Source organism: Esox lucius, chromosome 8 (assembly GCF_011004845.1).
Source record: "Esox lucius isolate fEsoLuc1 chromosome 8, fEsoLuc1.pri, whole genome shotgun sequence".
Lineage (NCBI taxonomy): Eukaryota > Metazoa > Chordata > Actinopteri > Esociformes > Esocidae > Esox > Esox lucius.
The window spans coordinates 729,786-750,684 of NC_047576.1; the positions used below are offsets into that span (position 1 = coordinate 729,786).

Sequence of the window (20,899 nt, forward strand, 5' to 3'; positions counted from 1 at the left end):
GTTATCTGCTATAGAATAGCTTCTGGTTCAAAGGAGTGCTAATCTGAGCCTGAATATCATCAATGGCAGCAGGGAATTCTGAGAAAATTCCAGGAACAAGTACATCATGCATTTTGATGCCTCTGTCATGGCAAGATCAAAATACATTGCTGATACATATTTTAGAAAGATCAGATTCTTTAGAACAAGTTTGACTGGTCTTCCATTCCTGCAGACCTCATTGCTGTCGGGCAGTGCTTGGTTTGTCAAACTGAAAGAGAAACATGATCAATAGGAAAAGGAACCAACAGGGACCTGAGCGTTGTGACAACAGGCAATATAAACATGAATGTCAAACATCCATACCATCAGGCTTCCTGTTGTGACTGAGAACTTGATCCAATGATCTGATCATCTGAAATAAACCCAATGAAACTTCCACTATTGTTGTTTCCTCATGATCATGAAAACAGGAAGAATATTTTCATCTTGTTCAGAGAACTTATTTGAATAAATCCTCGCTACATTGTTCTATAAATCCTCAAATGCATTATTTTAATTTGTCTTCTGTCCATAAAGCAGACAAAGTAGTAAAGAGTGTTCTGATCCAGCAGTCAGAGAGACCAATCTGACCCAAACGGGTACATGTGCATCAGGATGGGGGCTTGGCGCACTAGACCAGCCTACGGCCACCACAAACACATTGTCTCAAACGGCTGAATTATATACATTATTCACAAATCACAGTTCAGTCCTTCCAAGCGACATGAATCCATCTGAAGAAGGTGGTGGTGTAACCTCAGATGTTAGTCTCCAAATTCATGACCTTAGTGACAGCTGCTCTTCATTGTTCTCTGGTAGACATACAATAAGGAGTATATAGGTGAAACATACCCAGGCAGGCATTACAAATGTTATATTGTATAATTGAATACTGGCAGTCAGATTAACACATTCAACAATACCTTTGACATTGTGGTGCTGGTCTCTTTCATTCCTGTTCTTCCTGTCTATGTGTATCTGATAGATCAGGGCAGCGGTCACCATGAGGCCCACCATCACACACAGCGCTGTGGGGAACATCCACAAGGATTTGGCAGCTCTTCCTCTTACCGGGCTGCTTCGAAGAACCCCGGCTTAACCACAACAGCAGACTGACAGTCATTATGGCAACCCAACAACATTAACAGAACGCTTTGGACCAAATATTCTCATACATAGTTACTAACAGAACAAGTCAAGCGCTTGATCCGAGCCAAACTTCTCTGGGGCCCATCCGAACAGGCAGAACGACACATTCATTAATGTTCATTAACATAACCACATTGAACAATAGCAGACAACCTCTTCTATTTAGAACTCAACACTGTGTCACAATCAACATTGTCCCTGGAATGCACTGTGTCTAGTCAGGTCCCTGTGCTAAACCAACTCATATATTTATATCTGTAATATCTGTTATATATAAATATTTGAAACTAAGTTTCCTTGTCATATATCTGTTCCTCCTAAACTGACCTTTATAGTTAACTAAATGCCAATTCATGGCTCAGGGCAATGGTGGCCACTGATGGTGTGGATGTACTCACAGGTTAACACCTCACCAAGTTCCAGGTTTTCTTTTGCACAGGAGACGCTGGTCTCCTGAGAGATGTTGAGGATGAGGATGCTGGTGATGTTTAAGAGATGAGAGTCAGGGAGTGGAATGCTCAGTGTCCTGACTGAACCCTCAGGGGGTGGGGCCATGTCGTTGATTAGCCAATGTACTGCCGGTTCAGGGAATCCATCTCGAGAGTTACACAGAAAGTGGGTCTCATCTCCATATGGTGACTTTTCCCTCTGGAGTGAGGGGAAGCTGAAATGTGCTGGGAGGGAACAATGTATCAGAATAATGGCTTGTTCCAGTCTAGTCACTACTTATAAAGTGGGTCTGAGAGTGGTAATATAACTGATTAACGTTGATCCCAGATGGCCCACTACATGTTTCCGACCTACCTGCTGTTCTCAGACACACTGTACACAACAGCCTGTCCAGCTCCTCACCAGGGGCCCTGAGGTACAGGCTGTAGTTGTGAGAGTCTCTGGGCTCCACCTCAGACAGCTCCAGAGAGAAGGTCCCTGTGTTTGGTGCGTCGGCTGACACCCGTTTGTTTGTGTACGAGCCATTCCATGGTTCCACAGTCCCCTCGGCCCACACAGAGTGATACACAACCTCAGTGTCTTTCCTCCATTCAATAGAAACATTCCCAGAGGTCAGGTCTGCTGCTCCGTCATAAATACAGGGCAACAAAGTGAGCTGTCCGACCATACCCAGGATGCACTCTGCTCCTGTAATTGGGAGGGGTCAGCATTCAGACAACACATTGTCTATTCATACAGAGATTTGTTAAGAATTATTGATTTTGAACATAAAGATACCGAAATAAAAATTAGTTTAATTTAGTTACTCATCGATAATTACATCTCTTAACCAGATAAATCATAATTGGACTAAATGTGTTGACTAATTAAGCACAATTCCTGTCTTACCTAGTGTGGTGCTGTAACTCCACATGGTGACCAAAACTCCTGTGAACCACAACGCTGACATGTCGTCCGGATGACTGGTAGCAGGGAGAGTTGACAGCAACAAACGCGCAGACCTGGATCAGGAATATTTTATGATCCCCAGTAATGGAAGATGTGTTTACAAGTCTGTTTAATTTATTTTAAATGTTTCTCTTTTATATTCCTAAAACATCACTGCGCGAGCATTCCAACGGAATACAAATGGTCATTCATGATCATGCTCTTGTTTGACCTTTATTTTAAGATGATCAAGATCATTGAAGCCCGAGTGGCTCACCATATTTTGCTACATGAAACAAACACAATGCATATTTATTGCAAAACTTTGTCTATAATCTAAATCAGATGATGATGGATCGAAACAGTCTCCAGCGTCAGCTCTACAGGATTCACACGAACTCCAGTATACACAGCCAAACAAATTCATTGATTAATATTATCTAACAGTACTACGTTTTTATTAGCCGTGTTTAAATCGGTACCTACCAGTACTGTATTCAGCAGAATATCTCATCCATGATCAAAGTCAAAAGTGTGTTTAAGCGGAGGTGACAAACACCTGACTGGTTAGACTACATTTTACAATTTTACCAGGTAGCTCACATTGCCCGCCCCTATCGGTTTCAAGCAAATGACGTACCTTGATCCATAACCACAGATCCAAAAACATGTTCAACTTTATTTGACGCTTATTTACGCAGAAGAACCTTACACCTGGACCGTCGTTGGGCGGGGATTATTGTGGCTCCACCACTAGGGGGAGTCTGTCTGTTTTCTGAAATTTAGAAATCTTTTGATACCGGAAGTCCCCAGTGAACACACAATTGCAGAGGGAGCATTTTAGAACTTATTCATAAAGCTCATATGAGCATAGTTGGAAATATTTCAAATAGCCTTTGCAGTTATAGTTAGTTAGTCTCGTTATAATTGGGCAACGCGTAATGGCTGATGTTTTGACTCGCTAATCTCCCCACAAGGATAATGGCGAAGTTAGCAGCATGCATATGCTACTAGAGAATGTCATGAACACACCATCATGTCAGAATCAGCTTTATTCGCCAGGTGTGTGTACACATAAGAGGACTTGGACTCTGGATCAACCATGAAGTACTTTATTTCAAGTACACGTTTGTTCACAAAAAGGATTTATTCTTGGTATGTGGAGTTCCGCCAGAAGCCGGACTACCAGACAGGCAACTTGCTGAATTTACCGACACCGTATAAATGTCAAAGGAGAGCATATCATGTTAACCAGTCACATCAACATGGCTCTCGACGTAGGTTACGAAGTAACACGGCTGCCTTACAGTCATCGCGACCATTTCTCCCCTTACGAGCCTTCTCACTGTCAACACACCTGCAGAAGCGTGGCGATGACCACAATATTCCAGGATCTGACAGTCACGACAGAGAGGATGAAGATGATGACGAAGATATAGACGACAGCGAGGTAGATCAGCTATTCCAGCAACAGGTTCCTACAGTCGGAGAAGGAGACCACCGCATCTTCATCGTCCACCCTGACGTCAAATGGGGCACCAGGAAGCAGTACCTAACCACAGGTATCAAACTGGTCATTGATAGTTTACCGTTTGAGTGAGGATGTCAGGTGTTACCAGTTATTTTATCTTACTGTTACTTATTCTCTATATAGTGTATTACTGCTGACAAAAGAGAGTAGGGAGCAGTTCGGGACACTGAGTTAATTTAATGGTATCATGTCCCATGTGTCTGAACTCACATAGCTGATCTAATGATGGCCGAAGCGGTGGGTCTGGTCAACACTCTACAGAACTGGAGTGTTATCGACAAGATGATCTTATCCACTAAGACACCGGAGAAGAAGATGATCTTTGGCAAAGGCAACTTCCAGACTCTTACAGGTCTGCAGGGACAGCATTCACCCGCCTTTCCTTGACCCCCAACTCTTCCCGGACCCCCCCAAACCTTCCCTGATTCCTACCCCTGTCTTCCCTAACCACAGACAGAATAAGGAGGACACCCGGAGTCACAGCTGTGTTTGTGAACGTGGAGCGCCTGACACCTGCGTCGGAGGTGAGTTTCACTGGCTCAGAATCTCAGGCTTCATTAACATATTCTTTATTGTCCCATGGACTTGTCACTAGCTACATAGACCTACTTAGACCTCTCACAGGCTACATAGACCTACTTAGACCTCTCACAGGCTACATAGTCAGAGTCAAATTTATTCATGAAGCACATTTAAAAACAACTTATGTCGACTAAAGTGCTGTACAGTCAAAACATATAGACGACTAAACATATTTATAGGACATGACAAACATAAACACAACTTCCTACCCATTTGCAGACTCAAATGCTAAAGAAAAAAGATAGGCCTTAAGGTGGGATCTAAAAACGTTGCTACTAGTAGAGGACCTAATATATAAAGGTAGTTCCACAACATTGGAGCAGCAACAGAAAATGCAAGATCTCCTTTAACCTTCAGACATGACCGTGGAACGCACAAAAGCAGTTTGTTGGACGACCTCAGGGTCCTTGAGGAAGAGTGCTGGCTAAGGAGGTCAGAGACCTAAGGGTCCTTGAGGAAGAGTGCTGGCTAAGGAGGTCAGAGACCTAAGGGTCCTTGAGGAAGAGTGCTGGCTGAGGAGGTCTGACATATAGGAGGGTTCTGATCCATGTAGGGAATTAAAAACAAATAAAATAACCTTAGAATCAATCCTATATTTAACAGGTAGCCAGTGGAGAGAGGCCAGTACAGAAGTGATGCTTTCTCTCTGTTTTGTACCAGTTAAAACCAAGCAGCTGCATTTTGAACAAGCTGAAGGCAGGACAAGGTAGATTGACAGATTCTCATATACAAAGAGTTACAATAGTCCAGACGGGAGGTAATGAACACATGAATAACTGTCTCTAAATTCTTAAAGGAAAGAATGGGTTTCCTCTGACAACAGCATTTACTTGTTCATCAAAATTAAACTTTGAATCAAAAATGATCCCAAGAGTTTTTGCATAGCTATTTACATTGTTGGATAGACCTACTTAGACTTGTCACAAGCTACAAAGACCAAATTAGACATGTCACAAGCTACATAGACCTACTTAGACCTCTCACAGGCTAGATAGACCTACTTAGACCTGTCACAGGCTACATAGACCTACTTAGACCTGTCAAAGGCTACAGTGACCAAACATTTTAATTGTGGAAGTGTATCTTCTTTTTAGAAAGAATTTGAGTCGGCTTGGGGGGTGAAGGTATTTGACAGATACTCTATAGTTCTTCATATCTTTCGCTGTAATGCCAAAACCAAGGAGGCCAAGCTACAGATCTCTCTGGCGGAGATCCCACTGCTCAGGTAAGTGAACCAACAACTATGCACAATGAATCCACTATGTAACACAATTTTTGTTCCTGGGTAGTAAGTGTTATTTCATAATTGCGTATGCCTAAAAAGTATAGAAAATTGCTATTATTGCCCACATACTTTGTTTTTGTGACCAGGATAGTGAGATCTTCTCATTACTAGTAAGCTTCTTGGGGAATTCATTGCACTCCAGGATCTTCTTTATCTGTGATCTGATGAAGGCACAGGCTTTTGACCTTTGCCTCAGACAGCTTAGGGATGAAGTCTTGAAGGTACTTGAAGGCTGCTGGCTCCTTATCTTGAGCTCTGACAAATTGTTTCATGTGGCCCAGTTTGATGTGCTGTGGTGACATCAGCACCTTCCGGGGGCACATTCCACTTGACGTTGTTCCTCCCCACAGAGAACTCGGTCCGCTGTGTCCAGTCCTGCCTGTGGTAGTACACCTTGGTGTCCCAAAGGCAAAGATAGCAGGGAAACTTGGTAAAACCACTGTAGAGTCCCATCAGGAATGCCTCCATTTTGAAGTCTCCTGTAACCTCCCAGACATACTCATCATACTTCAAGGCATCCAGCAAGGTCTTGATGCTGTTGTAAACCTGTATTTATACTATTTATGTTACTGGAAAGTTCTAGACAGTTCTAGAAGTTACACCAAATTTACACTGAATCTGAAATGTTAAGGAAAATAGGTACATTTCAAAATATAACTGTCATGGTCACAAAAGCAAAGTTTGTAGGGAACAATTGCCATTTTTATATACTGTCCTGGAACAAAAAACTAATGTCACACTGTGTTCTTTGCCAAGTATCCATAATTCTAATTGATCCTCTGCACCATTTACAGGAAAAAAAAACACTACTCAGACTGATATTACAGTACTAATGAGCAAAGAGTTTTCTTGTATTTTTCTGTCTACCAGTGTTAATAAAATCTATTAGAAACAAACAGTATGATTTTCTGACAGATCACGTTTGAGAAATGAAGTGGCCAACTTGGACCAGCAGGGTGGAGGTTCCCGGTACATCATGGGTTCAGGTAGGTTCCCGGTACATCATGGGTTCAGGTAGGTTCCCGGTACATCATGGGTTCAGGTAGGTTCCCGGTACATCATGGGTTCAGGTAGGTTCCCGGTACATCATGGGTTCAGGTAGGTTCCCGGTACATCATGGGTTCAGGTAGGTTCCCGGTACATCATGGGTTCAGGTAGGTTCCCGGTACATCATGGGTTCAGGTAGGTTCCCGGTACATCATGGGTTCAGGTAGGTTCCCGGTACATCATGGGTTCAGGTAGGTTCCCGGTACATCATGGGTTCAGGTAGGTTCCCGGTACATCATGGGTTCAGGTAGGTTCCCGGTACATCATGGGTTCAGGTAGGTTCCCGGTACATCATGGGTTCAGGTAGGTTCCCGGTACATCATGGGTTCAGGTAGGTCAGGCTTCTCTGTGTCCAAGGTGTTTAATGGGTGTGGTTTAGTAGGTTGTTTCCTGGTTAGGCAATGTAGGGTATTAAGAAGTTATTCTGTAGCCAGATGTATCATGTGACTTGAACATCACAGAACAGGGAAACTTGTTGGGGAAAACAGTCATATAAAATGCAGATTTTTATAAATGAGGATTTTTTCTTAATAAAAGGTCTCAAACCTCTCCTGGAGACCACCAGCAGTCTCTCCTGGAGACCACCAGCAGTCTCTCCTGGAGACCACCAGCAGTCTTGTCATTTCATTGTAATCCTGAACTAGTTCATCTGAATCAAGTAGTCAAGGGCTTGATAATCAGTAGACAAGTTGATTCAGTTTTTCTAGCACTGGAATATATCTAGTAAATGGAATAGCTTGGGGTCCCCAGGAGAGGTTTGAGAAGCACTGATCTCAGTGATTAACCCTTTCCTACTGACTAGGTGAGACCCTGTTGGAGGTGCAGCAGAGACTCCTGAAGGAGAGGGAGTTGAAGATCCGTTCTGCTCTGGAACGACTACGGAGAAAGAGACACCTGCTGCGCTCTCATCGTAAACATCGTGATTTCCCCATCATATCCGTCATGGGCTATACCAACTGTGGTAAGAGACAGGGGAGTATGGGCTATACCAACTGTGGTAAGAGATGGGAGTATGGGCTATACCAACTGCGGTAAGAGACAGGGGAGTATGGGCTATACCAACTGCGGTAAGAGACAGGGGAGTATGGGCTATACCAACTGCGGTAAGAGACAGGGGAGTATGGGCTATACCAACTGCAGTAAGAGACAGGGGAGTATGGGCTATACCAACTGCGGTAAGAGACAGGGGAGTATGGGTTATACCAACTGTGGCAAGTAACCAAGTAATCAAGTTTTTCAACCAGAAGGAGCGTACATTTCAACTAAAAGGTGCATAAACCCACTTCTTCACCTGTTCCATGAAACAGCCAAAGATCTCAATATTGAATTAACAAAATTGCATTGTGAATCGAAGTAGTGTATTTCCCCAACTGATGCAGGTAAGACGACTCTGATCAAGGCACTGACGGGCGATGTGGCCTTGCAGCCCAGAGATCAGCTGTTCGCCACGCTGGACGTCACCGTGCACGCCGGCACGCTCCCTAGTCACATGACCGTACTTTACGTCGACACAATTGGCTTCCTGTCCCAGCTACCTCACCAGCTTATAGACTCCTTCTCCGCTACCCTGGAGGACGTCACACATTCTGTATGTACTGTGTGTGTGGGTTAGGTCTTACTGAACGAATGGGGACCAAATGTCCCAAGGAGTATAGTAAAACCAGAAAAAATTTACCTCATTGGGACCTTTTGCCGGTCCCCGTGAGGCAAAAGTCAATTTCCGGCTCAGGGTTTAGGTTTAGGGTCAAACTTACAGTTGATTTTATAGTTAGAATTGGGGTTTCTTTAAGGTCTACACATTGTTGGTTAAGTTTAGGGTTAAGGTTAGGCATTACATCTAGGTAAAGTTTAGGCATAAATGTTACTTTATTGAGGTTAAGGTTAGGGTTAGGCTTAGGGTTAAGTTTAGGGGAAGGGAGCATGCAATTTCTATTTTCTGGTCCCCATGAGGGTAGCTGTACAAACTTGTGTGTGTGTGTTTGTGTGGGTACAAATGCTTCGATCAACAGGTTTAAAATAATATTAAATAAATCCGAACGGTATGGTGGAAAGTAGCATTCTTTAAAATATAGTGAACTTTTCATTAAAAAATGTGTTCATTTGACATGGTGATTTCTTGATTTAAAAAATGTATTATATATATATATATAGTAGAATAACCATCATAGAGAAGTGAACTCTTCTGTAGTCCTTTTACTATGACTATAGTGCAATATAGATTATAGCAAGAAAATAACATTTTATATGCACAAACTCATCACATAGATTTTTAACAATACAAAGAACAATACAAAGAATGTCTGGTGGAAACTCCACTGGTGAGAATATATATATAATTTTTTAATTGCAGATTTTAAAACACTCATGCAAAATGGTCATCAGTTGTATGGAAACCAAAAGTCCCAACTTAAATATGTGTTGCTGGCATGATATTCAAAGTGGGCATATATTTTTCAAGAAAGAATAAAATGTCTCAGTTTCAACATTTGATATGTTGTCTTTGTACTGTTTTTATATGGAATATAGTTTAAAGAATTTGCACATAATTGCATTCTGTTTTTATTTACATTTTACGTAGTGTCCCAACTTTTTTGGAAATGGAGTTCTACTTCTGTGAGTCCTTGTGACTTGTTTAGCTAAATTATCCTCTTGAAAAAATCTTGGTTACATAAAAAAGGAGGTTAATACTTAGGCAAAAAATGTTTTTGTTACTATTTATTCATTTTTAAGCCTTTGAATTGTAGAATTGTATTATCTCTGTGACAGTATATCATATTTTATAGGTCAATCACATTTAAGTCACACTTAGTAACACAACAAACGGATATATGATGATAATCACTCTTTCCTCTTTGCCAGGACCTGATAGTTCATGTCAGAGACATCAGCCACCCAGAGACGCTCAACCAGAAGGTGAATGTCCTTAATGTATTGAAGAACCTCCAGATCCCAGAGAGACTTATGAATTCCATCATAGAGGTCCATAATAAAATAGATCTGGTGGACAGGTGAGCAGAGAAACATCTGGAGTAGAGCAGGCCTTCCTCCAGCCTTGATGTCTGTTTAAGTTGAATTATGATCTGACAAATGTTTTTGTGGTCCTCCTCAGCTATGAGTCTTCAGAGCCCAACAGTCTGGCCATCTCAGCTCTGAGACAACAGGGTCTGGAGGAGCTGAAGATGGAGCTGCAGAAAGCTATTGTAACAAATACAGGGAAACAGGTCATGACCCTGACTGTGGACCTCTGCAGCTCCCAGTTAAGGTGAGGTTATTGGTTATGTATTCGAGCCACATGACGGACTGTACAGTAATGACAAGGCTATAGTAGCAGTGGCTTTAAACTGCCTTATTCAAATGTAATTACAATATCAGGAAAATAGCAGCAGTCCCTTTACATAACCTTATTCATATGTAATTATACCTTCAGGGATATAGCAGCAGTCCCTTTACATAACCTTATTCATATGTAATTATACCTTCAGGGATATAGTTGTAATCCTTTTACACATATTCATGTGTATTTACACTTTCTTCTTATTATCCTACTCCATTTGTTTACAGCTGGCTGTACAAGGAAGCAACCGTTCAGGAAGTAGACGTAAATCCTGATCAAGGTTCTGCTGTTGTCAAGGTGATCATGAGTGCTGCTGCGTTTGGCCGCTACAGGAAGATGTTCCAGAGCTGTTAGTTTCCAGAAGACTGTGAGGGCTGTTAGTTTCCAGAAGACTGTGTGAGGGCTGTTAGTTTCCAGAAGACTGTGTGAGGGCTGTTAGTTTCTTGCAGTCACTGATAACAGAATGGAAGCTGTGAAGGTGGTCATATAAGGTGGTCATTCTTGTGAGAGCTTTTGGTTCTCTGCTGTCTCTGATCGTAAAGCCATACTAGTGCTAATGATTATGTTAACAACAATTAGGAACTAATCCCAACTCAGATACATGGCTAGCTAGCGAAACGTGCGAAAAAGTGGTTCCCCAGTCCCTCTGAGATGGCATGAATGAGGCATAGTTTTGTGTTATCAATTGACATCCAGGATTGGTTCATAAGATGCTTTTAAATGAAGAAATACTGTCAACTGGGATTCATCAGAAAACCAAATTTGAATGATGAACTGCATTTAATGTACACAATAAAGTAACAGAGCATATTGCATAGCATGTACTGACTTCCATCTGTCTGTGACCATTCTCTCCAACATGTACTGACTTCCATCTGTCTGTGACCATTCTCTCCAACATGTACTGACTTCCATCTGTCTGTGACCATTCTCTCCAACATGTACTGACTTCCATCTGTCTGTGACCATTCTCTCCAACATGTACTGACTTCCATCTGTCAGTGACCATTCTCTCCAACATGTACTGACTTCCATCTGTCAGTGACCATTCTCTCCAACATGTACTGACTTCCATCTGTCAGTGACCATTCTCTCCAACATGTACTGACTTCCATCTGTCAGTGACCATTCTCTCCAACATGTACTGACTTCCATCTGTCAGTGACCATTCTCTCCAACTGCATCCTGATGATAAAATATTAGGCCCAAAAGTGCAACATTCCATCATCCATTGATGTAATGAGGACACTACATAGGGAATGAGTACCACTTGGGAGCTGCCTCTCATCTGTAGTCTTCGTCCTCCTCTGCTGAAAGAGTCCTCTGAACCTCCGTCTGACCCATTCTGGGACCCATCACCTGACCCATTCTGGGACCCATCACCTGACCCGTCTTGAGCCCTAACAGCTTCCAGTTAAGAGTGATGACCAGTGGAACGAAGGAAATGGTTCCTATGAAGTCTCCTGCTATGATGTTGAGGCTTTTAGCGTAATGTCCTGGGACCTGCTCCCCCAGCCAGGCTCTCAGGACCTCCCAGTTGGTCAGGGTGAGGGTTCGCAGGGACTGATGGCGATGCAGGGCGATGAAGGAGCGGTCAGCGGTCAGGTTCAGACCTGACACAAAGAAACCATCTGGACACAGGAGCAGCACATGTTTTAGCCTTCAAACACGCTGAAATCACAATTTAAATTGTGTTTTTTATTTTCTACATGACATTTTCACAGTGTGACAACAATCCACAGGTCATCATGGTGAGTGAGACAGGTTTTACCATCATGTGTGAACCTCAGCCAGTTGACACCATCGGATTGTTCTCACCTGGACGGCCCTTGTCCTTCTGACTTTCCAGGTAGCTGACCACTCCGCTGGCCGTGGGCTGGTTAGCCCACCAGTACGGTATGGCTGGCCACAGAACCTGGTGCCGTGTGGCTGCCTGGTCATCATAGGACAGCAGAACTTGGTAGCCTGACATCCAAAGACTCCTCAGGCTCAATACTGCCCCCTACAGAGACCGGGGGCATCTGTCAGGCTGTCCCAGACAACACCCGAGCTGACAATCACAGCAAACAGCTGTGTAAATAAACTGCAGCTATAGGCACACAAAAGCTTACCTTGCGAGGACAGAGTTTAGACCCAAAGATTTTCTTTAAAGAGACAATGAAATGTTCATGTAGTTTGTCGTTGAGTCCTTCAAAGTGACTGCAGGCGAGGATGATAATCTCTTTGGGGTGAATTTCCAACCAGGAGGCTACAGCTTTCATAGTGTCCTGTACAGTTACCAGATCAGACATGTTACTAAACACCTGAGCTTCTGCAACAACTGGATTGGTTGTGTGTGTTCCTGTTTTGGTCCTCATTATGATCATGGCCGGTCCTCACTGACAAGAAGCTTTATCAGATTTTTTAGGGGTTAAAACCGTTTAGAGTTAAAGGTTTCGTTTATGAAAGGTCTCAATTTCTTCATAAAATCAGGCAGTGTGTTTGTGTTCCCCCCAGTAATACTTGTTAGGCTATTACGCTGTACTTTTCTATTACGCTGTACTTTTCTATTACGCTGTACTTTTCTATTACGCTGTACTTTTCTATTCTACCTCAACATTAATTGCACACAGGTCTAAATAAGTCCTGGAATTGAACTGGCCTCGAGGTCCAGAGTTTGAGGACACTAGTCCTCATACTACAGTATTCCTCCTACTGGACTATTCCTCATACTGAACTATTCTTCACACTGGACTATTCCCAACACTGGACTATTCCTCACACTGGACTATTCCTCATAATGGACTATTACTCACACTGGACTATTACTCACACTGGACTATTCCTCATAATGGACTATTACTCACACTGGACTATTCCTCACACTGGACTATTCCCAACACTGGACTATTCCTCATACATACCACAACAGTGAGATATGTGTAGATGACATGTGTGAAGTACAGGTCGTTGGATGGGTCGTTCGGTTTGTGGGCGATCCTGAGGTCAAAGTATCGAATGCCCATTGAAAGCTGCTCCACAATACCTTTTTCCTGATGGCAGACGATTCCAGAAATAGAAACAAACACTGATATTTAAAGTCGACTCAATCCACGGTATTCAAACGTACAGTAACTAGAAACCAAGACTCAATAGGAGGTTATATTAGTTGATTATAGTTGAGTGTGTCATTTGGAACTTAAACTAGGAAGGAGGAGGGCAATTATAGTTAGGCAATTATAGTTGAAGGTTGGACTTGGAAGGAGGAGGTCACCTGAGTAGTGGCCCATCTGTAGATGGCTGGTCTGGTGAGGCAGTGGAAGAGTCCATCCAGGAGTCTGAATGTGTCGGACTCGGAGCGGAGCAGAGGAGACTGGATGTCAAGGCTGTAGCTCATCGCATCATGACTGCCTGTCAATTCATATGAATATTATTACCAGTGTCTAAACATCTTATGTTTGTACCTTGTACTGAATGGTGGGTTGTTTTTATTTAATATTTTCTTTACCAGGTAAGTCAATTAAGAACAAATTCTTAACAGCATGGCAGGAGGCAAAAAAGCCCTGTAGGGAATTGATATTCAGATTAAATACAAGAGACACAACACGGACAAAAGACACATGGCAACAGCACAGAGCTAACAACATGACATCAAAAACAATCACATAGATATACACCACTAAACTACATAAAACCAATCACAGACATAGACACCACTAAACTACTTTAAAATCAGTCACAGAGAGACATCACTAAACTACATTAAAACCAACACATAGAGAGACACCACTAAACTACATTAAAACCAACACATAGAGAGACACCACTAAACTACATTAAAACCAACACATAGAGAGACACCACTAAACTACATTCAAACCAACACATAGAGAGACACCACTAAACTACATTAAAACCAACACATAGATATACACCACTAAACTACATAAAACCAATCACAGACAGACACCACTAAACTACTTTAAAATCAGTCACAGAGAGACATCACTAAACTACATTAAAACCAACACATAGAGAGACACCACTAAACTACATTCAAACCAACACATAAAGAGACACCACTAAACTACATTCAAACCAACACGTAGAGAGACACCACTAAACTACATTCAAACCAACACATAGAGATACACCACTAAACTACATTCAAACCAAGACATAGAGATACACCACTAAACTACATTCAAACCAATCAGATAGAGAGACACCACTAAACTACATTCAAACCAACACATAGAGAGACACCACTAAACTACATTCAAACCAATCACATAGAGACACCACTAAACTACATTCAAACCAATCACATAGAGAGACACCACTAAACTACATTCAAACCAACACATAGAGAGACACCACTAAACTACATTCAAACCAACACATAGAGACACCACTAAACTACATTCAAACCAACACATAGAGATACACCACAAAACGACACTACAAGTCAAATGTTTGGGGTCACTTAGTAATTTCCTTGTTTTTTTACCATTAAAATAACAAACTGATCAGAAATACAGTGTAGACATTAATAATGTTGTAAATAACTATTGTAGACAAATACATTAGTGTCTAGAAACAGACGCCTCACAATTCGTCAACTGGCAGCTTCATTAAATAGTACCCGTAAAACACCAGTCTCAACGTCAACAGTGAAGAGGCGACTCTGGGATGCTGGCCTTCTAGGTAGAGTTTCAAAGAAAAAGCCATATCTCAGACTGGCCAATAAAAAGAAAAGATTAAGAACAGACACTGGACAGACGAAGATGTTCCTAATGAAAAAAGTGTTATGGACAAAGTTTGAGGTGTTTACATCACAAAGAAGAACATTCGTGAGACGCAGACCAACTGAAAAGTTGCTGGAGGAGTGCTTGATGCCATCTGTCAAGGATGGTGGAGGCAATGTGATGGTCTGGGGGTGCTTTGATAATGGTGAATTGAGAGATGTGTACAGGGTAAAGGGGATCTTGAACAAGGAAGGCTATCACTAAATTTTTCATCGCCATGCCATACCCTGTGGACAGCGCTTGATTGGAGCCAATTTCCTTCTACAACAGGACAAGGACCCAAAGCACAGCTTCAAACTATGCAAGAACTATTTAGGGAAGAAGCAGTCAACTGGTATTCTGTCTGTAATGAACTTTGTCTCATTCTTTTACATAACAAAAAACTGGCATTTTCACAGGGGTGTGTAGACTTTTTATATCCACTGTAGCTCTCTGTCACATTCACAATGCCTAATGTATGTAATGCGCTACTTAGAGAGAGCCGTGAAAACACTTTTCATCGTATCTATTTTGGCCCATATTTCAGCATCACGGACAAAGATCGGAGGTCTAATTATCATTAGTTATGTGATACACTTCACAGAAAATGAAGAAATGGATTGAAGTATGCTAATGTCTAGTAGGTAATCAAGAGGTGTTCAAAACAGCAAAACAAAAGTGACATTTGGCACAAAATAGACAAAGTTGTTGTAGTTTAAAGTGGATATAAGTTTTCAATAACATGTTTAAATTCATTTGTTACTAGAAAAAACACCTACAGTCATGGCCAAAAGTGTTGGCACCCCTGAAATTATTCCAGAAAATCAAGTATTTCTCACATAAAAGTATTGCATTAACACATGTTTTGCTATACACATGTTTATTCCCTTTGTGTGTATTGGAACAAAACAAAAAAAGAAGGAAAAAAAGCTAATTGCACATAATTGCACACAAAACCCCCAAAATGGGCGGGACAAAATTCTTGGCACCCTTTCAAAATGGTGGATAAATAAGATTGTTTCAATCATGTGATGCTCTTTTAAACTCACCTGGGGCTAGTAACAGGTGTGGGCAATATAAAAATCACACCTGAAAGCAGATAAAAAGGAGAGAAGTTGACTTAGTCTGTGCATTGTGTGTCTGTGTGTACCACACTAAGCATGGACAACAGAAAGTGGAGAAGAGAACTGTCTGAGGACTTGAGAACCAAAATTGTGGAAAAACATCAACAATCTCAAGGTTACAAGTCCATCTCCAGAGATCTAGATGTTCCTTTGTCCACAGTGCGCAGCATTATCAAGAAGTTTGCAACCCATGGCACTGTAGCTAATCTCCCTGGACATGGACGGAAGAGAAACATGGAGGAAAGGTTGCAACGCAGGATAGTCCGTATGGTGGATAAGCAGCCCCAAACAAGTTCCAAAGAAATTCAAGCTGTCCTGTAGGCTCAGGGTGCATCAGTGTCAGCACGAACTATCCATCGACATTTGAATGAAATGAAACGCTATGGCAGGAGACCCAGGAGGACCCCACTGCTGACACAGAGACATAAAAAAGCAAGACTACAGTTTGCCAAAATGTACTTGAGTAAGCCAAAATCCATCTGGGAAAACATCTGGTGGACAGATGAGACCAACATAGAGCTTTTTGGTAAAGCACAACATTCTACTGTTCACCGAAAACGGAATGAGGCCAACAAAGAAAGGAACCCAGTACCTACAGTCAAATATGGTGGAGGTTCAAAGATGTTTTGGGGTTGTTTTGCTGCCTCTGGCACTTGGGTGCCTTGACTGTGTGCAAGGCATCATGAAATCTGAGGATTACCAAAGGATTTTGGGTCGCAATGTAGGGCCCAGTGTCAAAAAGCTGGGTTTGCGTCCGAGATTGTGGGTCTTCAAGCAGGACAATGACCCCAAACATACTTCAAAAAGCACACAGAAATGGATGGCAACAAAGTGCTGGAGAGTTCTGAAGTGGCCAGCAATGAGTCCAGATCTAAATCCCATTGAACACCTGTGGAGAGATCTTAAAATTGCTGTTGGGAAAAGGCGCTCTTCCAATATGAGAGACCTGGAGCAGTTTGCAAAGGAAGAGTGGTCTAAAATTCCAGGTGAGAGGTGTAAGAAGCTTATTGATGGTTATAGGAAGCAATTGATTTCAGTTATTTTTTCCAAAGGGTGTACAACCAAATATTAAGTTAAGGGTGCCAAATATTTTGTCCAGCCCATTTTGGGGTTTTTGTGTGCAATTATGTCCAATTAGCTGTTTTTCCTTCTTTTTTTTGTTTTGTTCCAATACACACAAAGGGAATAAACATGTGTATAGCAAAACATGTGTTAATGCAATACTTTTCTGTGAGAAATACTTGATTTTCTGGAATAATTTCAGGGGTGCCAACACTTTTGGCCATGACTGTACAACCACAAACATCATTTGTACAGGCTGTTGGGCACTTATCTAAAACAGCTGGGCAAAATGCTTCCATAACCAAATTACAAAATCATGGAGTAAAGAACAAGTTCACTCACTGACTATCGTTTTCACTGAAAAGTTTGTTAGGAATCAGTGGTCTATTTTATTCTCATAGATAAATAGGCCCAACAAATGCATATTGTGCATATAGTAGAATGTAATAATATATTCATAAAATGACCATACAGTGCAAAACTTTCAATTTCAATGAGTGCTCCCTAAAGTCCAAGTTGCCTCTCATAAAGGTCTATCCTTTCTATGGGCACCGCACCCGCAGTCAAACCGTTCACAGGTCCAAAAGCATTTGAATGAACTCCATCAATGTTCTTTTAAATTGACAAGCTTTGAGCGTAAAGTGGTAAACTAAATCTGGATAACATGGTCACAGACCCTGTTTGAAAAACTGTGAAAATGTACAATATAATTATCGCCCTGCAGTATAAAAGATGACATGACTGCAATGTTCTGTTAGATTTAAGTGTATACACCTTACAACTCAACATCATCACATTTAAAACAACCTACATAACCCCTCCATCTCCATTAAAAGGAATACATAATCGCCGGCTATAAGACGAGGTCCTTTGTAGGCTACAAAAACAGCGCGTATTGGGTCTCTTACGGGGATAACGAGTTGATTTCAACGCCAGTACATAGGTCCAAACCAAGAGGAGTTTTGGGTAAATACGATTGCTCAAATTACGAGTCTGGTTCTATGCAGTGGCACTGAAATTAACACATTTCAATGCAAGGACGCGCCGCTCTGGTATCTGACACTGGACCGCTAACCGCAGCTGTTTTGCTTTGCTGTACGCTTTGAGTCACTCTTGTCCAATCAGTCTTCTGTGTTTCACGTCACTTTCTGGTATCGCCTCAGCTCGCTTGGAACCTCGAACAAGCAGGTACTAAAAAAGGTACCTGGTACCAGGTACTATCCCAACTTTTGGCAGTGGAAAAGCCAAAACAGGCGAGCCGAGTCGAGCCAATATGGAACCAAATTTATGCAATTTATACTTTTTTAGATATTTGATTCAATGTTGTTCTGAGGTAACGAGGGCTAGTTTCCCCAATAGGGTTTACACATGCATTCAAATCCATTTAATCTGTTTTATGCATACCTATTTTGTAATTAATACTCATTACAGTTAGCAAGCACAAACTGAGCTTGTGATTGTATATATGACATGCATAACCATAAAAGGGGTAATTAGCCTCTGGGTGACAAGTTAACCCTTGTAGACTGGGGGCCAGTTACCCCCAACACACACACTCAACATATTACTACTTTATTTTTAAATGATTCAACATTTTCAATCTAAACAAGTGGATTATTTATCTGAAGGCTTAACTACTTGAACTTAAAAAAAACTATAGATCTAACTTATGTCAGAATCGTTTTATGGAATTATGTCCAAGAATTGTGATGACAGAGAAAATGTTTAGTTAAGCAAGATCAGCCTGGGAAAGTGTTGCTCTCCCCTTGTGGGATTTTTGTGAACTACACGGAGGGGTAAGTTACCTCAGTGGGCTACAGTTACCCCCTACACCCTACTTAAGATTATTTTTCATGTTTTAAAATGTCTATTTTTGGGGTAAAGTATAACGTCCTTGTAATCTATATATTAACACTTTTAAATATAATATAATTTGAAGATTACTGCCGTTTAAAAAAATCACAACTTTTGTAAATGTACATTTATAGTTAATATAGGTTGAATATAGTTGTATTAATCACCTGGTATAGCGAGACTTGTAAGAGGAATATCCCACAGCTCCCCAGGTAAAGCTGACATCCATTCTTCGTAATTCTGGTATTCCTCATCCGAATGCATTGGAATGTGTTCAGTTGACGACGCGTTCATTGTCAGTGCCCGGTCCCACGAAGTACTGACAACTATTCAGACGTGGAAACTTGAGTTGTTTTACTCCTGACTGCACGTACTTCATTCCATTCAACAGTTTCTCTATTCATATTCATCACCGGTCGATTTCAGACGCTCAAAGCGAAGAATCGACACAGGGTTATGAAAAGCAAGCAAAAATGACCAAAGGTTGCATTTCCTGGTTTCTCTCTAGGCTATTGTGTTGGCGCCAGCCAGACCGGTTTTGTAAATGCCTAACCGGGTAACCCACTCTGGATCAAATGTAGTCTACCAAACAATTCTACTGATACTAGATCAGTATTGAAAGGGCCAGTTAGCACAAAACGTTCTCCAAAGGTTTAGTTTATTTTAAACTTCAACAGCGTTGAGGGGAAATGAATGGTTACATTAAATCACATTGTTCTGGGAACGTTGAAATATCCTAAATAACACAGTAAAAATATGTTTCGTTTTGTATTTAGAACGTTTAGGAAAAACATGAACAAAATAACAATACGGGTGTGACCCAATTGGTCTCCATAGCAACGTTTTACTGTAAGTATCTGTAAAGTTCGATTACTAATCAGCTTACTATGATTTCTGGTAAGGATTTTTTTTAAAACGTTAAAATTAAATTATGTTTACAGACACTTTTCTGTGTTTACAAACGCGCATTAAGGTTGCAGAAACACAGCTTGCATGGTCCTCGCTACACGCCTAGAAGTCATGACCCACCTACTTTCTTTAGGGCAATATTTAAAGCAACTGAAGCTGTGATAAAGCTGCCCGGAAGAGGAACCCAGGCACCATGAGTAGGAGGCTTTTATATACAGTCTATGGTAGGAGGTTTAAAATGTTCAGAAATTCTATAAGGGTCACAGTTGGAAAATTGCATAAGTTAGTTGAATTAAGCCTCCACTCTTGTCAGAGTACTGATTCTGAGAACTGAACTTTGAGTATCTACCCATACCGAGTACTGATCCAACCCTGCCATTTTGATCTTCTTGACGTGTTCTATGCTTGCCATAATTCTTCATGAGTGAATTCTGTCATGAAATCTTTTTATTTACAACTGTCTTAAGCATCCAAACTAATTTGGTGCTACATTTTAAAGAGGAACATACACAATTTTAACAACATAAAATATTTTCAGATACACTCCAAGTTAGAATGAGCCATTGTGGAAATTCTGTAGCAATGTACATTTGGTAAGGGAATATGTCTTGGTCAAATAGTTATTTGCAGTGAAAACTAGGAATGTGATGAACCTGACAATTTTCCTTAAAGTTTATTCAGGCATTTTCATATCAGCTTTTTGTAAAAATGTTAAAATTCAATGTGAATTGGCCCATTTAGCTTGTTGTCCAATCGGGAACATGATCAAAGTGGCGCTAGATGTAAAAGTGAATTCCATCCACACGCAAAAACACCTTTGTCACTACAAAAGGCTTGTGTATATTCTCTATGGACTCT

General features: G+C 41.3%; 3 protein-coding genes across 6 annotated transcripts; 1 reads left to right on the forward strand and 2 right to left on the reverse strand.

The window, feature by feature from the left end:
* Nucleotides 1-510: 510 nt before the first annotated feature.
* Nucleotides 511-3,266, reverse strand: LOC105028160 (ICOS ligand). 2 transcript variants are annotated; one of them, XM_034293943.1, is made up of 6 exons: nt 3,034-3,266; nt 2,509-2,621; nt 1,975-2,307; nt 1,584-1,844; nt 945-1,115; nt 511-833 (listed from the first exon to the last, which is right to left on the reverse strand). In XM_034293943.1, exons 2-6 carry the CDS (start codon nt 2,567-2,569, stop codon nt 799-801), a joined length of 861 nt encoding a protein of 286 aa, XP_034149834.1. In that variant the 5' UTR covers nt 2,570-2,621; nt 3,034-3,266; the 3' UTR covers nt 511-798. The 2 variants fall into 2 exon arrangements, with proteins under 2 accessions (XP_034149834.1, XP_019904287.2); XM_020048728.2 differs by having other exon boundaries at nt 1,569-1,844.
* A 77-nt stretch (nt 3,267-3,343) lies between these two features.
* gtpbp6 (GTP binding protein 6 (putative)) lies at nt 3,344-11,141 on the forward strand. Of its 3 annotated transcripts, none has more exons than XM_034293848.1 (10): nt 3,344-4,109; nt 4,293-4,430; nt 4,532-4,602; nt 5,755-5,885; nt 6,861-6,931; nt 7,795-7,989; nt 8,372-8,580; nt 9,852-10,000; nt 10,102-10,254; nt 10,554-11,141. In XM_034293848.1, the coding sequence occupies exons 1-10, from the start codon at nt 3,650-3,652 to the stop codon at nt 10,678-10,680; spliced, it is 1,704 nt and encodes a 567-aa protein (XP_034149739.1). In that variant the 5' UTR covers nt 3,344-3,649; the 3' UTR covers nt 10,681-11,141. The 3 variants fall into 3 exon arrangements, with proteins under 3 accessions (XP_034149739.1, XP_010898977.2, XP_034149740.1); XM_010900675.4 differs by having other exon boundaries at nt 7,795-7,953; XM_034293849.1 differs by lacking the exon at nt 10,554-11,141 and having other exon boundaries at nt 9,852-9,905; nt 10,102-10,215.
* Nucleotides 11,142-11,610: 469 nt separating this feature from the next.
* Nucleotides 11,611-19,746, reverse strand: si:dkey-66a8.7 (PI-PLC X domain-containing protein 1). Its single transcript, XM_010900674.5, has 6 exons — nt 19,300-19,746; nt 13,580-13,716; nt 13,230-13,358; nt 12,438-12,593; nt 12,145-12,328; nt 11,611-11,957 (listed from the first exon to the last, which is right to left on the reverse strand). Exons 1-6 carry the CDS (start codon nt 19,424-19,426, stop codon nt 11,611-11,613), a joined length of 1,080 nt encoding a protein of 359 aa, XP_010898976.1. The 5' UTR covers nt 19,427-19,746.
* Nucleotides 19,747-20,899: the final 1,153 nt, after the last annotated feature.

What these genes read in the sequence shown, in the direction of transcription:
- si:dkey-66a8.7 (XM_010900674.5), bottom strand. Translation starts at nt 19,426, where the DNA reads ATGAACGCGTCGTCAACTGAACACATTCCAATGCATTCGGATGAGGAA. An exon ending in ACAGATGGGCCACTACTCAG is followed by an intron (nt 13,359 to 13,579) that starts GTGACCTCCTCC and finishes GTCTGCCATCAG; the next exon opens with GAAAAAGGTATTGTGGAGCA. An exon ending in ACACATATCTCACTGTTGTG is followed by an intron (nt 12,594 to 13,229) that starts GTATGTATGAGG and finishes GTAACTGTACAG; the next exon opens with GACACTATGAAAGCTGTAGC.
- gtpbp6 (XM_034293848.1), top strand. Translation starts at nt 3,650, where the DNA reads ATGAAGTACTTTATTTCAAGTACACGTTTGTTCACAAAAAGGATTTAT. An exon ending in GCCTGACACCTGCGTCGGAG is followed by an intron (nt 4,603 to 5,754) that starts GTGAGTTTCACT and finishes TCTTCTTTTTAG; the next exon opens with AAAGAATTTGAGTCGGCTTG. An exon ending in CTCTGCAGCTCCCAGTTAAG is followed by an intron (nt 10,255 to 10,553) that starts GTGAGGTTATTG and finishes ATTTGTTTACAG; the next exon opens with CTGGCTGTACAAGGAAGCAA.
- LOC105028160 (XM_020048728.2), bottom strand. Translation starts at nt 2,569, where the DNA reads ATGTCAGCGTTGTGGTTCACAGGAGTTTTGGTCACCATGTGGAGTTAC. An exon ending in AGTGTGTCTGAGAACAGCAG is followed by an intron (nt 1,845 to 1,974) that starts GTAGGTCGGAAA and finishes GTTCCCTCCCAG; the next exon opens with CACATTTCAGCTTCCCCTCA. An exon ending in CCAGCACCACAATGTCAAAG is followed by an intron (nt 834 to 944) that starts GTATTGTTGAAT and finishes TATGTCTACCAG; the next exon opens with AGAACAATGAAGAGCAGCTG.